This window comes from Scatophagus argus, chromosome 2 (assembly GCF_020382885.2).
Source record: "Scatophagus argus isolate fScaArg1 chromosome 2, fScaArg1.pri, whole genome shotgun sequence".
Taxonomy (NCBI): domain Eukaryota; kingdom Metazoa; phylum Chordata; class Actinopteri; family Scatophagidae; genus Scatophagus; species Scatophagus argus.
In genome coordinates this window covers 7,726,927-7,741,924 of record NC_058494.1, presented here as the reverse complement: position 1 = coordinate 7,741,924, position 14,998 = coordinate 7,726,927, and the positions used below count along the sequence as shown (strand labels likewise).

General features: G+C 42.6%; 1 protein-coding gene across 1 annotated transcript; it reads left to right on the top strand.

The window, feature by feature from the left end:
- The first annotated feature begins 33 nt into the window (after window positions 1-33).
- On the top strand, window positions 34-13,880 carry nomo (nodal modulator). Its single transcript, XM_046404867.1, has 31 exons — window positions 34-239; window positions 802-891; window positions 980-1,025; window positions 1,209-1,309; window positions 1,395-1,501; window positions 1,612-1,684; window positions 2,847-2,999; window positions 3,218-3,355; window positions 3,716-3,805; window positions 3,894-3,999; window positions 4,136-4,286; window positions 4,445-4,622; window positions 5,177-5,318; window positions 5,442-5,573; window positions 6,270-6,406; window positions 6,515-6,602; window positions 6,802-6,865; window positions 6,962-7,057; window positions 7,156-7,377; window positions 7,604-7,686; window positions 7,891-8,050; window positions 8,518-8,644; window positions 9,225-9,338; window positions 9,504-9,631; window positions 9,762-9,903; window positions 10,133-10,216; window positions 11,631-11,741; window positions 11,853-11,954; window positions 12,176-12,295; window positions 12,514-12,606; window positions 12,800-13,880. Exons 1-31 carry the CDS (start codon window positions 84-86, stop codon window positions 12,929-12,931), a joined length of 3,666 nt encoding a protein of 1,221 aa, XP_046260823.1. The 5' UTR covers window positions 34-83; the 3' UTR covers window positions 12,932-13,880.
- The last annotated feature ends 1,118 nt before the right edge of the window (window positions 13,881-14,998 follow it).

Genomic DNA, 14,998 nt, shown 5'->3' with positions numbered 1-14,998 from the left:
TCGCTGACAGCAGCTCAGCTGATACGGAACCGGAGGCAGCGTGCTGTTGTTCGGCTCAACGGCAAATGAGATAGTCAGCCAAAATGTTGAGAGTTACGATTCGGGCAGATATGGGAGCCCTTTGGGTGTTATTCTGTATCACCTATTCTCAGTTTTTGACCGTATCCTCTGATGACATAGTAGTCGCATGCGGGGGATTTGTGAAATCCGACGTTGAAATCAATTACTCTCTGATCGAGGTGAGGGTGCAAACGTCCCGGCTAGCAGCTAGCTAACAGCTAGCCGGGTTTTCGTAGTAAGCTAGGTGAAAGGTTAGGCAGACAGTGGTTGAATGACTGTTTGAATGAAATACCCACAGCAGTAATCTGCTCGAAGTTAAAATTGTATTTGTGTTGCTTACAAACATAAATGAAAACATTAAGTGTAGTTTGACGTTAATTTATTTTTGTACGCAAACAGGCTTGACTGAAAACCCAAATGTTACATTAGCATCGATATATTTGTGTTAGACATGTTTGCTATCTCTTAATCCTGAAACCTGTCTGCTGACGGGATACATTTAGTGCTAGCCGTCAGTACTAATCCTTAATCATTCTCAGCGAATGACTCCAAATGGCTCCATTGGATTAACCAATTGGCTAATTGGTGAAATTAATTAAATCCCAAATTGACTGGGCTGTTGTAGACAGTTGATACAAATTGCTCAACCACTTTGCCATTCAACTTTTTAAGCAACAAGAGAATGTAAGTTTAGTAATCGAATATACTTAACTATCATTTTCTGTGTTCTGTCATGCACAGATTAAGCTGTATACCAAACAAGGTTCCTTAAAATATCAAACGGATTGTGCTCCAATCAATGGCTACTTCATGATTCCGCTTTATGACAAGGTATGAGACTCACTCCTTTGGGAACATGTGATTTGTTAATTCTCTAAGTGTCAGTGATTATAATCTGTTTTTGGTTTTTCTTGCACAGGGGGACTTTGTTTTGAAGATTGAGCCTCCTCTTGGGTGGAGCTTTGGTAAGAGTTGTGTCCTGAAATATATAATAATAATAATACTAATTATTATTATCATTTTTATTATTATTATGTATGCCCACAATAGTGCAAGTGTTACAAAAAGCAAAAAGAGTCTCATAGGTTCTTAGTACTTGCTTTTATGACTTTCAGTCTCTGATTATTCTTTTTTTTTTCCTTTAACAGAGCCAACCAGTGTTGATCTGCATGTGGATGGAGTGAGTGACATCTGTACAAAAGAAGAAGACATCAATTTTGTTTTCACCGGTTTTTCAGTCACAGGAACGGTGAGCACCAAAAATGCGCATAAAAGAATTTAATTACATTATCCACCCCACTGTCTATGGTTATGTGAAAAACTAAATTTTTCAGGTTCTGAGTAAAGGCCATCTCCTGGGTCCAGCTGGAGTAGAAGTCAAACTCAGCCGCGTGGGAACAGAGGAGAAACTTCAGAGTGTCGTCACACTGCCTGGAGGAAAGTAAGTGGTGCACATCTTGCTGTTTGGAAGAGTTTGACACTTGTGTTTCTGCAGTAAGCCTATATCTTAAATTCTTTCCCTCTTTTTTGGGGTGGGGTTTCCTAACACAGGTATACCTTTTTAAAAGTACTCCCTGGACAATATGACATCACAGCCACCCATCCCTCCTGGAATCTGGAGCAGGTTGGTACCTTCACTTGAGTTTTCAACAGGCAGTATCAATAGCACAGACAGACATGTGGAAACATGAATGGAGCATATGCGATGTCATCATGCCTTTTTTTATGAAATATTTCATATTAGGCGTTCTCTTTGTGCCTGCTTTGTCCTTTACTGGAGGTGAAAAGTCCAAATTTGATCAATGGTTTTGAGCTGTGAGGTGATAATCTATTAATTAATTGCCAGGTGACAGTTCAGATGAAGTATAAGTAGCTTTTGGGATGTGAGCATATTGCTGAAAATATATCTGTCTGTAATGTAACACGGAGTTCAGATCAGTGAGGGTTTTTTTCCCCCCACAGACTCATTACTTTGCTCTGGCTTCAACGTTTAGCACTACTGTCTGCTTCTTGATAAAGAATGAATGACTTTGCAAGACATTTTATCATGCATTACTTAAATCCTCTCCCAATAGTTAGGTTAGGTAGTTATTCATAAAATCCCATTTAGATCATCACCCCATTTGCAGGAGAGACCTGGGAACAAGATATACTCTATGTATACACTACATCACACACAGACACTGTTAACAAAGAAAAATGTACATCATCAAAACTCATTTAGCTCAGTATATTAATTATGGCCCGTGATATACCCTATAATGTTGATTTTTAAAAAGGGTTGAGGCATTTGAAGCAGAACTGGGACAGATCAGCAGGTTTGTAACTAATGATTTCAAGCAGCAGTCAGATTAGACCTGTTTGACTGCACACTGAGTCTTTGTGTGTCAGCCCTGCGATTGACTGGCGACCAGTCCAGGGTGTACCCCGCCTCTCGCCTGTAGTCAGCTGGGATAGGCTCCTGCTCCCCCGTGACCCTGACAGATAAGCGGTATAGAAAATGGATGGATGGATGAACTGCACACTGAGTAAACCACAGTGTAGCATTTCTCCGTCTGAGTAGTGCCATTAACAAGGTGAAGAATGCGACATCTCTGAGGTCTTTTTAATTCTGGATCACTTGAGTGTAGAAAATTATTTACCTACTTGCTCAACTGATAAGGTTCCATGTCAGGTCAGCCGGTTTATAAGTAATGACCTCCAGCAGTAATCACACTGCTCCTGACAGGGCCATTATTCTGACCCTCATTGTAACTTACGTGGGGACCTTTGCCGTCTTCCTATAGAGTACCACCTCAGTGCATGTCTCCAATGCCAATGCCCCAGCTGCCGACCATCTGGTAGTTGGAGGCTACGATGTGTCAGGGGAGGTCCGCAGTGATGGAGAGCCCATGAAAGAGGTCACCTTCCTGTTGTACTCAGCCACAGTCAAGAGAGAGGTAATCCAACATTATGTTACCTTTTCAGAAACAGCTAGGAGTTAAACTAGATCATGATTTAATTGAGTTTGTCTGATCTATACTGTCTTATTTTAAGGAAGTCAGAATCTTATTCTAGCAGTATTCCTGCAGTATTACAAGAGTACGCTGATATTTTGTATGGATTTAAAACCTCAAAACTAAGTTATGTTGCTCTACATTTGTTGGTGTGTTTTCAGGACGTCAGTGGCTGTAACACATCCCCAGTGGAGGGGGCAGATTCTGGGGACAGCTCCCTGGCCTACTTGTGCAGCGCTCTGTCCAGAGAAGATGGGACCTTCGTCTTCCCCTCACTGGCCAGTGGCGAGTACACTGTGGTAAGCTTTCTGTAAAAACCAAAAGAAGGCCCCCATTTCTAATCTGACTTCAAGTTGTAGTCCTTTTAATTGATTGATTGATTTTCGGAAACGTTTGTGGCTGTCATAGTGACAGCAATTGTGGTTTAATACTGCACTAAACAGTCCTTGAGTAGCTACTTTGCCAGAAAGACAGCTGGTGTATCTGTTTGCAGTTCGCTCTGTGATAAATACAGTGCTTTTCCTGCAACTCATACACAGTAAAAGCCACCCTGCAGTGTCACATTTCCTTTGGTATTGGTTTTTTGTGATTTATTCTCTTACCTGTCCCGCAGTCCAGTTCTGTCTTTAATTGTGCCTTTCTGAAATCCTTCACTTCAGGTGCCTTTCTACAGGGGGGAAAGGATCACTTTTGACGTCGCTCCTTCGAGGATGAATTTTAAGGTGGAACACAACAGTTTGAAACTAGAGGTAAAGAGTCCAGTTGGTTCTCAATTTTAGTTTTAATGTGTTGTCCTGATGTTGCAAATATGACATGATGCTGTTGCTTTGCGTGCAGCCCATCTTCCGTGTCATGGGCTTCTCTGTGACTGGCCGAGTTCTTAACACTGTCGGAGGGGAGGGCGTCCCTGATGCCACAGTGTCCCTTAACAACCAGATCAAAGGTAATCAGATTAGAAGACTCCACGCTTTAGTTGTATTGTGTTAAAAAGCAACAGAAAAAGAACAATATCCAAACAGTGGTTCTATGCGTTTATGCGTTTTCATGCTGAATCTTACTTTGTTGTTCTGTCGTCATAGTCATCAGCAAGGAGGACGGTTCTTTCCGGCTTGAGAACATGACGGCCGGCACCTACACCATCCGTGTCCACAAGGAGCTCATGTTCTTTGAGCCAATCACGGTGAAGATTGCCCCCAACACGCCTCAGCTCCCTGACATCGTCACAGCAGGGTGCGTTTGGCCTGTCCATTTAGTACTTGAGCTACATACATTTTCACATTTTATATGTTTTGAAATTATTTGGAAAAAATCAGCTTTAGTGCTCTCAGCTTTTTGTGGGACCACGTTGCTGTCTAACTGATCTAAGGTCTGACGTTCGTCCCGTGCAGGTTTAGTGTGTGTGGCCAGATCTCCATCAGCCGGCTGCCCGAGGGCATGAAGCAGCAGGGCCGCTACAAGGTCACTCTGACACACCAGGAGCAAGACAAGTCTTCCAGCAAGACCGTCGACTCCGATCCTCAGGGGGCCTTCTGCTTTCAGGCCAAGCCAGGAGACTACAGTGTCCATGTAAGTCTAATTAAATGGGCAAGAAGCTTCCCTTCAACTCTTCTCAGATTATTAACACTTGTCTATTCAAACCATAGTGTGTAAGATAATAGTCTTGTCAAGTGAGCAATCTGCAGGTTGTTTCCACACTTAGTCTATTATCTATGTCAAAAAATTGGGAAAAATGCTCATCACAATTTTCCAGAGCCCAAAATCACATGTTCAGATTGACTCTTTTGTCCAGTCGGCACCTTAAAACCCAAAGGCTCTTCATTTGTTATCATAAATAAGAAAGAAGGCACACAGAGGAATCTGAAACCAGCAAATGACATTTTTGCTTGAAATGACTGAAACAGTTGGCAACTAATTTTCTTTTGCTCAACTATTCGATTAATCTTAACCACGAGTATTCATAGAGAGTCCAAAAATAGAGTCTATAGAGTCTACCTACTAGTATAGTAGGCTAGTAGGCCTTCAGATGTGTGGACTGAGATATAATTGATTTCAGTGCTTATATAGCAGCATTCAGAAAAATGTTCTGCAAAATGACTTTTGTTGTGTCTCCATGTGTCCAGGTGTCTCTCCCCGAGGCGGAGGTGAAAGCAGGCCTGGCTCTGCAGCCTCAAGCCCTGCAGGTCTCCCTCGTGGACCGGCCCCTCACAGACCTACTTTTCACCCAATTCATGGCTTCTGTCTCTGGAAAAGTCTACTGTTTAGGTAAGGTTTTTGTCATTTATACTCCAGAGCACAGATATGTTGTCTGAAAAGCGGCTTCGGTACATAACGCCATAGCATCTTTGTTCATCTGACCTTGTGTCCTCTGTGATGTGTGACCCTTAGCGTCCTGTGATGACCTGTCAGTAACCCTGCAGCCTGTGAGTCGGCAGGGAGAGAGGAGGGCGGTGGCTCTGTCTGGCAGCAGTGACACGCTCAGCTTCTCCTTTGACAATGTTTTACCTGGAAAATACAAAGGTGAGAACTTACTGATAGCACCCCACATTCAGTAATCATAATAATAACAGTAGTCTTGATAATGGCTGTGATATTTCTTCTTTTTTGGGAGGTAATTAGAGCTACTGCACATTGTAAATTAGTGGTTGTCACTAGATGCTTCTGTGTCGATCAACTTTAAAGAGGAACACAAATGCAAAGTTAGTGTGCAAGTTTTGAATGGACGACCTCAAGCGAAACTGAGTCTTCCATCCTATTTACATTTCTATTCAGAAATCACAGTAATTACTCTCTAATGATTGTGGGGAAATCAATTAGTAATTACCAGCTGTCGATCATAATTGGTATTTAGTAGCAGCTTTCAGGACGCACACATTATTCAGCCAGTGTTTCCCTGCCTTCTGGTGCTGCATCCATCTCAATCACTGTTCAATACACACAATCTGTTTTGTGTGCCTGCAAGCTATCTGCACACGCAGCATCTTTGAGGCATGTTTACCCGACTTGTAGTGTTGCCATGCCCGAGCGGTGTGAGAAGTTAACATTATTAAGCATTTATTTAAAGTTTAGATAATTCTAAGATCTTCTGTGGGAAAAGTCTTGACCTTCCTCCTTGGCTGGTGTGAGAGATTAAAGACTTTTTCACATCATTCACGTATCTGTTACTTTTATTCTATGTGCTCATTATTTGTTCTTCTCCATCTTTAAACGTGTCAGTGAGTATTTCCCACGAGGAGTGGTGTTGGAAGCATAAGTCCGTGGAAGTGGAGGTTCTGGAGTCAGATGTCTTGGGGGTGGAGTTCAGACAGATTGGCTACATCCTGCGCTGCTCCCTATCCCATGCCATTACTTTGGTCAGTAATCAGTTACAAGCTGTGCCTGGTGTGTGTTGCAGCAGATGGCGGCACCTTATTATTCAGTTATTATTCTGATTGTAACTGAACACGTTTCTTCTTGTGCAGGAGTTCTTCCAAGATGGCAGCAAACCGGAGAACGTCGGCGTGTACAACCTCTCGAAGGGAGTCAACCGCTTCTGCCTCTCCAAGCCTGGTGAAGTTCATTTTCTTGACCTCTCATTAGCTAAACATAGTGTGAATTAGCATATCTAGAAAAGAAAAAGTATCAGTGTACCAACTGTTCCCCTGTGCATAGCAGAAGTGTGGCGTTCAGAGCCAAAAGGTCTGTGTTGGACTTGCCTAAATATAAAACTGGAGCAAAGTGATTAATCAACTACCAATGCCTTGTCCAGGTGTTTACAAAGTCACCCCTCGCTCCTGCCATCAGTTTGAGCAGGACTTCTACACCTACGACACGTAAGTAATGAGATGCTGAGTCCATTTATTTCTGGGTTAAAGGAATGTCCTGCCTCCTTCAGCCAAGTGACCATTGTTAACTGGTGTCCAAAACAGCTCAGCCCCCAGCATCCTGACCCTCACTGCAGTGCGGCATCACATGACCGGGCTCATCACCACAGACAAGCTCCTAGATGTCACAGTAACCATCAAGTAATGAGACCTTGTCTGGTCATGCTTTTTTTTTTTTCTTTTTTTTTTAACCGCAGTACCTGTTGAGAAAATTATTTTTCCTCCGTCTCCTCGGTCAGATCATCTATCGAGAGCGAGCCGGCTCTGGTGCTGGGTCCACTGCGGAGCCTGGAGGAGCAGAGGCAGGAGCAGCAGCTGCAAGAGATTCAACTGCGCCGTCAGGAACGAGAGCGCCGCGCTGCTGAAGAGGACGGAGGAGCTCGGGATGATAGCCCTCCCATCCAAGAGAAAGCTGATGAACTGACCGGCCCCTTCCACTATGAGTTCTCTTATTGGGCCAGGTCGGTGGAGTCTTTTAGTAGAGTCAATTAAAATCATGTGTGAAGAAAAAGAACAGGATTTTTACCCCGAGAATATTGGAAACTTGAAACGGTTTTACTGTCTATATGTATGATTGATATCCACTAATAATACCATGCACTAATAGCCCCCAAATCTAAGAGTTATCTTTAACCACAAACCGCTGTGATGAAGCATTGAGTCAATATATCCTGTATGACTGTACAGAGCTGGAGAGAAGATCACAGTGACACCCTCCTCCAAGGAACTGCTGTTCTACCCTCCTGAGGTGGAGGCCACTATCACTGGAGGTAAGTGCCTCCATGCACTGTCATCTAACAAACCTGTCTGTCGGTGTCTTTATTATTGCTGCTTTCGTTCTTTACAGAACTGTTTGCTCAGTGCTTCCAAGTGTGACTCACTGGTTGCTTAGGGAAAGAGAAGAACAGCAATGTCCTTTTAAATTCTGTAGCATGCAGCACCAGCAAGTTGATATAGATACACTCTCTCGACAGAATCCTGTCCAGGTCGGCTGGTGGACATCGCAGGGCGTGCAGGTCTCTTCCTGGAGGGCAAGGTGTCACCAGAGCTGCAGGGTGTGGAGATCTCCATCACTGAAAGAGGAGCAGTTACGCCGTTCATTACTGTGGCCACTAATGAGATGGGAACCTACAGGTAAGAAAGCCCAGCACTCTGCTTGTTGTAGATTTTTTTCACACAGAAAGGAAAATGGGTCAAGATCAAGTCATCAATATACCAAACGATCAGTCCATAAACACATTTGGGAAAAAAAAAAAAAAAAAATACAAAACACATCCCTGTTAGTGCTGCTCAGGCAAAAACAATTAAACCACAGTCTGAGTGCGAGACAAACCAGTTCATGCAGTCTGTTTAAAAGGACTTGAGGGTAAACACTGTCAAAAGAGGCTGAGAGATTTGAGTTCATGGAGTGCTGCATCTGTGCTGTCTGTGGCGTGAAAACCATAGTGTTGACTTGCCCCATTTGTCAAAGCTAGTTTGGTTGTTCTTGTCATTCTCAGATTCAGTATAGCCTTCTGAAGATATCACTGTGCCCGATCGCAAATAAACATCCATATACGTCCTAGAGTTCTAACCATCTTTTGCTCCCCTCTTTCCATCAGCGTGGGTCCGCTCCACAGCGACCGGCAGTACGACATCAGTGCCAGTAAAGAGGGTTTCGTCCTGAGCCCTGTGGAGGGAACCCAGGGAGATTTTAAAGCATTTGCTCTGGCTGGCGTCACCTTCAAGGTACATATGACCGGTCTAACTTGCACGCACTCCTAGAATTCCCAGCCACTTTTACATCTACTGGTGTTATTACATATTACTATTTCACTGGCACTTTTATCCAGCATGTCTTTACAATTATAGCCCTTTGTTCACATTTGCCCATTTCACTGATTATGTGCTTTAAAGGGAATATGAAATGACATGGTGAAATGTTGTTCGTTGTTACTTTGACTGTATGTTTTCACAAAATATAATTAAAAGAAATGATCCCTGATAATAGTTGAATCAGTTTTCTGCTCTGCTGTTTGCTGCCAGTGCGTCGCCTTTGTTCTGCCTTTGTTAAAAAGGTCTGCAATTATCCACAGCAACTATGAAATCCTGGCACAAATGATCAGTGTTAGTTTGCCATTCAGACTATGATTAATTGCATTTTGTAGAGCTTCAATGCAGAGTTTTGTGCACTTTTTTTAATCCTCCTTTTGTGAGAAGAAATAAAACATTAGAGACACTATACTTGCGCATCAGCCTGATTGTACACACCATTTCACAGTTTGATCCATTGCTTGTACTCTCTCTCTTTTTTCCTTTGGTGCTGTAGATCAAATCAGAGGACGGTCACCCTCTGTCAGGTGTCCTCCTGTCACTGAGTGGAGGACAATTTCGCTCCAACCTGCTGACCCAGGACACTGGCCTGCTCACCTTCAATAACCTGGTAGGGATCCAGCAATTCGTTCCTTTGCTTTATCTGTTGCAGCGTTCTTCCAGTGGTGTAAGATGTCGTTCTGCTGTGAAGCTGATTGTAGGCGTGCTTGTGTTGTGCTAATATATGTATTTTTCTGCTTTCAATTTAAAATAATCACTGCTTCTCTGTCCTCAGAGTCCCGGTCAGTACTACTTCAAACCCATGATGAAGGAGTTCCGCTTCGAGCCGGCATCTCAGATGATCACAGTGGAGGAAGGTCAAAACCTCAGCATCGATATAACTGGCATTAAGACTGCTTATAGGTATACAAATGCACCTTGTACAGTTTAGTTTAGCATACCAGAATAAAATATTCTGTCCCAGCATCCAGAGCATGTCACTCTAGTTTAGAATTACCTTTTGATGCTGTGTCTGTGTGACTGTTGTCCTCAGCTGCTATGGAGCGGTGCAGTCCCTGAGCGGGGACGCAGAGAGGGATGTGGCCGTAGAGGCGGTGGGACAAGGAGAGTGTAGCCTGTACAGCGAGGACACTGTCACTGATGAGGAGGGTCGCTTCAGACTCAGGGGTCTGCTGGTGAGTGCAGAAGGTTTAAATCTAAAATTATCACCTTCTACAGGTTACTGTCCTGACTTAGATCATTAGATAAAGTAGTGACTTTTTAAAAACACATTGTGGAAGCAGCATTTAAGCTAATGCACTGTAAGTGATTGTACACAGCAAACAGACTGGATCTAAATAATAAATGCTACACTCCTACTGTACCTTCTAAGTAATTCTGCTAAAATGTAATGTTTTCTTGCAGCCGGGTTGCAGATATCTCATTCAGCTGCGAGCTGAAGGGAACGACCACATAGAGAGGGCCTTACCTCAACACAGAGCTATAGAGGTAAGGATCAAACTTGTTAAAGGTCCACGAGGCTTCACAGACTGGTCAGACTTTAACGCAGTCAGTTTCATGCTTCTCTAAATTCACCGATTGGGCATAACATTAACATTTAACATCTAACTGAGAGCATGTTTAAGATTCAGAGTTACTCCACAAATTTAGCAATGCACTCTTACCAGTGGACTCACAATGGACAGGTTATAAAAAAGGATCAAAAGTCCAGTTCATCTGCCAACAGTTCAGTCAGGTCGGGTTTGTTAAAGCCAGTAGCAGCTCATGTAGCCTCAAGGTGCAAGCCACAAGCAGACATGAGGAGCAGGCTGCAGGGGTCTGGTAAGCCCCGTTCATTCTTAATGGAGATTCAGATCAAGAGGAGGGCTGTGTTAGTGGAGGTGTGTTGTTTGAGGTGCTGGTGGGACATGAAACACGATCTAGGAAATCCAGAGTATCAGATAAATTTGTTAAAAGACCTATGGAAGGCCATAACACCGCAAAGATGATTCTAATACAAATACACAGCATTTTCTACCTCACGAGGTAAACGGCAGAAATACTCAATTCATGTAAACATGCAAACCCTGCCAAGTGACAGTAGTGATGCAGCAAATGTTGAGCTTTGTTTAGCAGTGTTACCAGACAGCCCAGCTTTGTTTTGCTGCGTTGGCACTCTCGCCGCATTGCCAGACTGGAGTTTGGTGTGTTTTCAATCAAAGCAAATTGAATTGTTAGGTGTCTTTATTTAGACAGTTTTATGTTTTGCAGTCTGCCCTTTTATTGGGTTTTGCTTGATTGCCATGGAATTGTAGATGTTTAAGCTGTGAGCACACTGAGCTTTTCTTATCCATATTTCATTGAAAGCAGAGATTCAAGTTCATTCTTGACACTGGCAGGGGACATCTGCTGTTGAATATCATGGGGTATGATCAAAAGCTCCCGAACAGCTGATAAGTGGACCTTGATGTGAGATAGATTTTTCCAAGCTCAAGAATGAGCTTTGACTGACGCACTTAACAACAGTAACACATTTTCAATGTCACAGTGTTTTTCTAAAGCTTCCTTTAGGTCTGGCACTGAAAACTAGATAGGGGTTATGGAAAACTTCTTAAATTGTTGAAATAACTGTGGGAACCCTGTGATTAAGACTTATCTACAGCCTTATCACATGGGTCCTTCCGATGTGCAGAACAAAAGTAACGGTAATCCCATTGCAAGTTTAAACCTCTCTGTTCATAATTTTAGCTTGTCTTGAAAAGTGCAGGCCCCCTAATCTCTCTGGCAAGGCAGGAAATGCCTTAATTCCACTTAATTCCCGGTTATTATCACACCGTGTGACTTGTACAAAGCTTTATCCACTGCTCACATTTGCCATTTTCCAAAGTTATATCTGTACATTAAGCTCTGTGTTTCCTCTCAGGTGGGCAGCAGTGACATTGACGGGGTCAACATCATCGCCTTCAGACAAATCAATCAGTTTGACCTCAGTGGAAATGTCCAGACATCCCCTGAACATCTCCCCACACTATCAGTAGGACAGCTTTGTGATGTTTATCCCTGCCTTTTTTGTTCTTTTTATTGTGCTTACATACATTTCTGTAGTTCTACTGCATCTTTACTACATTTTCCTGTCTTTGTCCAGGTGAAGCTTTACAAGAGTGACAATCTCGACAACCCAATTAACAGCGTCTCTCTGGGACAGTCTCTCTTCTTCCACTTCCCTCCTTTGGACAGAGATGGAGAGGTGCCTGCTTCTAATTCTGCTCTTAGCAGGAAAACGATGTTGCTGAAAACTTAACCTCATAGTCCTAAAAGCAGGAGTCAGATTTTCTGTTCTACATTATTTAGTGCTTATAAGTCTCCTTAATGTTATCGTGCTTGTATATTTCACTGAATTACTGAGGGCTTTATACTTTGCTGTGACTTGTCATTGGATGTGAAGCAACCTTTCTCTTTCTGCTGCAGAGCTACGTACTGATGCTGCACTCCACGTTGTCCCGCTCCCAGTATGACTACACTCTGCCTCAGGTCACCTTCACCTCCAGCGGCTACCACAAGCACGTCACACTCACCTTCAACCCCACTGTAAGATACCTGCATGTTTTACACAAGATTTAACAAGATTAAAGGATATTTAACAGCAGAATAGTACAAGTGTACCCTCATGTCTTTTCTAATGCTAAGAACTACAGGATTCTTGGCTCAGAGTGAGGCATATTGTGACCGGTTTTGTATGAAAACAGTACTGATTGGGCTTTAATCTGTTGGAGTGATCTCATCTCAGGATGTGTGCTTTCCCACAGCGTAAAGTGCCTGACCAGGATGTTGCCCAGGGCTCCTACATAGCTCTGCCCCTCACTCTGCTGCTCCTGTTAGCAGCATACAACCACGAGAAGGTATATAAAATCTCTGAATCTATTTAGTTGGAATCCTACTTCCTGTAGTTTTCCTCTTTTATAAACAGTATTTATTCATGTCTTAACTCCTATTGCCACACTATCTTTTTTTAAGAATTGTTTCATATGTCAAGTAAGAAACTGTTAACCCAAAAGACATTTGTTTAATACCGTTCGTGGACCTGTTTTGCAGGTAATCCCCCTCCTGTTACAGGTGGTGAACCGTATCCAGGGAGTGAGGAGCATGGCCCAAGCCAGCGGGGACAGCGCTGCTCTGGATGAAGCCAAACGTCAGGCCAAGAGACAGAAGGCCAGGCGCACATGAGGAAACAGCCACGGCTCGGCTCAGACCACATCTTTGTACACTGAATAGTACACTTTCACCCATGGTTACAGCCTCACAGAGCACTGGGGGTTTGCTCAAAGAATAGATGTCGGTTCACATGGTGAACCTCTTAGCATTTGGAGTGGCTGTGGCTAATTGTGTGTGCCTGTGAACTATTTAGCTTGCTAAAATGTGATTTGGCCCCAAGCCCAATATGAACCACTCAACGCGCATTACCACCACCAACAGCCATTCAGATTCACTGGACTGATAGCTGATATTTTTTACAGGTTGTTTTTTTTTTTGTTTTTTTTTTTAAACAAAACACTCATTGTCTGAAAAAATTGTTATTATATGTAATAGAATATGAGCCATTTTATACCTTTGTAATTTATCTAGGTCAGCTCAGATCTTCTCTGTGTGTTTTGAAAGCACTTGAATGCTTTTGGTGTGAGTTTGGACTATCAGGCACCGTGAATTAATCATGTCTCTTGCATACTGACTTTGGGTCAATTCAGACAATACACAAAGGGGTTTTGTGACTGGAATTAAATAAGATCTAGTCACAGCTACTCGTTTTAATGTAAAACACAGAGTTTCTGAGCGTTCAGGTAAGAGTCGTTAAGATTTTGAGCTTGTGAAATGATAATGCTTGTGGTCCTGTGTCACCCTTGGTAACCTGTGTGGAAAAAGTTTGTGAATATATAGATTATATATAATGTATAGTCCTCAAAGGTTGAAAAATGACTGCACACTTAATTTCACAGTCTCAAAAACTTTATGGCCCTTATTTGACCACACAGACTTGATATGAAATTGAATCAGCCCCAAATAGAGTTACCTCCTTATAATGCCATCACAAACAGTGGATTCATACTGTAACGCCAACTATGATTGATTGGCTGCCCAAAGACGCTGTCAAGCTAATAAATGCTTTGTACCACTGTCACCAATGTCATATTACTTAAATGCAGAACACCCTCGAGTTACTGCAATGCACTCCACTTCTGATGGCAATTTATATGCTGTTAAGTTTGATGCAAGATTGACTTTATGTCAGCCTCTCCATTAGTTCAGGAAGGTGTTGGTTGTTAGGATGATCAAAAGATCTTTCAGATCTTTCAGAACTGTGTGAAGAGGTTCTTTTTGTGGGGGGAGGTGGACTGGGGTGGGGGGCTAGAGGGGACAACTAATAGTTGATTAATTTATTAACATATTTCGAATCAGATGTGAATGATAACCAAGTTTGTATTCTGGGGAGTGTCTTTCAGAGGTGTGCTTGTTTTTTGGATGATGTTCTGTCAGATGAATGTGTGACAAGCTGTTTGAGACTCGCATCCACTGAAGTGAAAATAAATGAGAAAGAGTCTGTCACAACCTTAAAACCTTGGGGGGAAAAAAAGGCAGAACTGCAATATCATAAGCTCATTGTCTTGTCTCCAAGCTGTGCAGTGCACTGAAAGCTATGGACCCAAATAATTTGTGTATTTAATTCATCTGTTCATTCTCTGTTGTGGCAGACTTTCACAGAAAGTCGAGAAGGTCACTGACTGTTTGCTAAGTTGAAATATATTCTAATTAGTCCACATTTAGGAGGAGTTGATTAGTTTGTTTAGGGTGGGAGAGGGAGGGTGAGGGAGGTGATAGGCTGTAATTGTCATTTTGAGATATTGAATAAAGTTTGACTTGAAGGAGAGTGACTTGTTGGCTGTTTGGTGATTTTGTCTGTAGGGGGCAGTGTAACTTTATGCATGAATATTTTCATAAAAGATGACATGAACTCCACAGTAGAGAACTCATATACTATATTAGCCCATGGTTAAAGAAATGTAGATAATTCTTATAAAATCAATAAACATCAGACTGACTCATTTCATTATCCCTTCTGACAAACAGCATATGGTATAAATGATTTAGGACACATTCAAGTACAGCCATGACACGCTGGTGTCTATAAATACTTTGCTAATTTTCAGCCTAAATCTTATGCTATAATGAGAAAGGGAAGTGTAAGAGTGAAACCCTAATTGCCTCTGCACTCTCTCTTGGGAGTTTAGCCCCACTGCC

Excerpts from the sequence above, each read along its gene's own strand:
- nomo (XM_046404867.1), top strand. The coding sequence starts at position 84 with ATGTTGAGAGTTACGATTCGGGCAGATATGGGAGCCCTTTGGGTGTTA. Across the intron at positions 7,378-7,603 it reads GAGTTCTCTTATTGGGCCAG|AGCTGGAGAGAAGATCACAG; the intron begins GTCGGTGGAGTC and ends ATGACTGTACAG. Across the intron at positions 7,687-7,890 it reads GGAGGCCACTATCACTGGAG|AATCCTGTCCAGGTCGGCTG; the intron begins GTAAGTGCCTCC and ends CTCTCTCGACAG.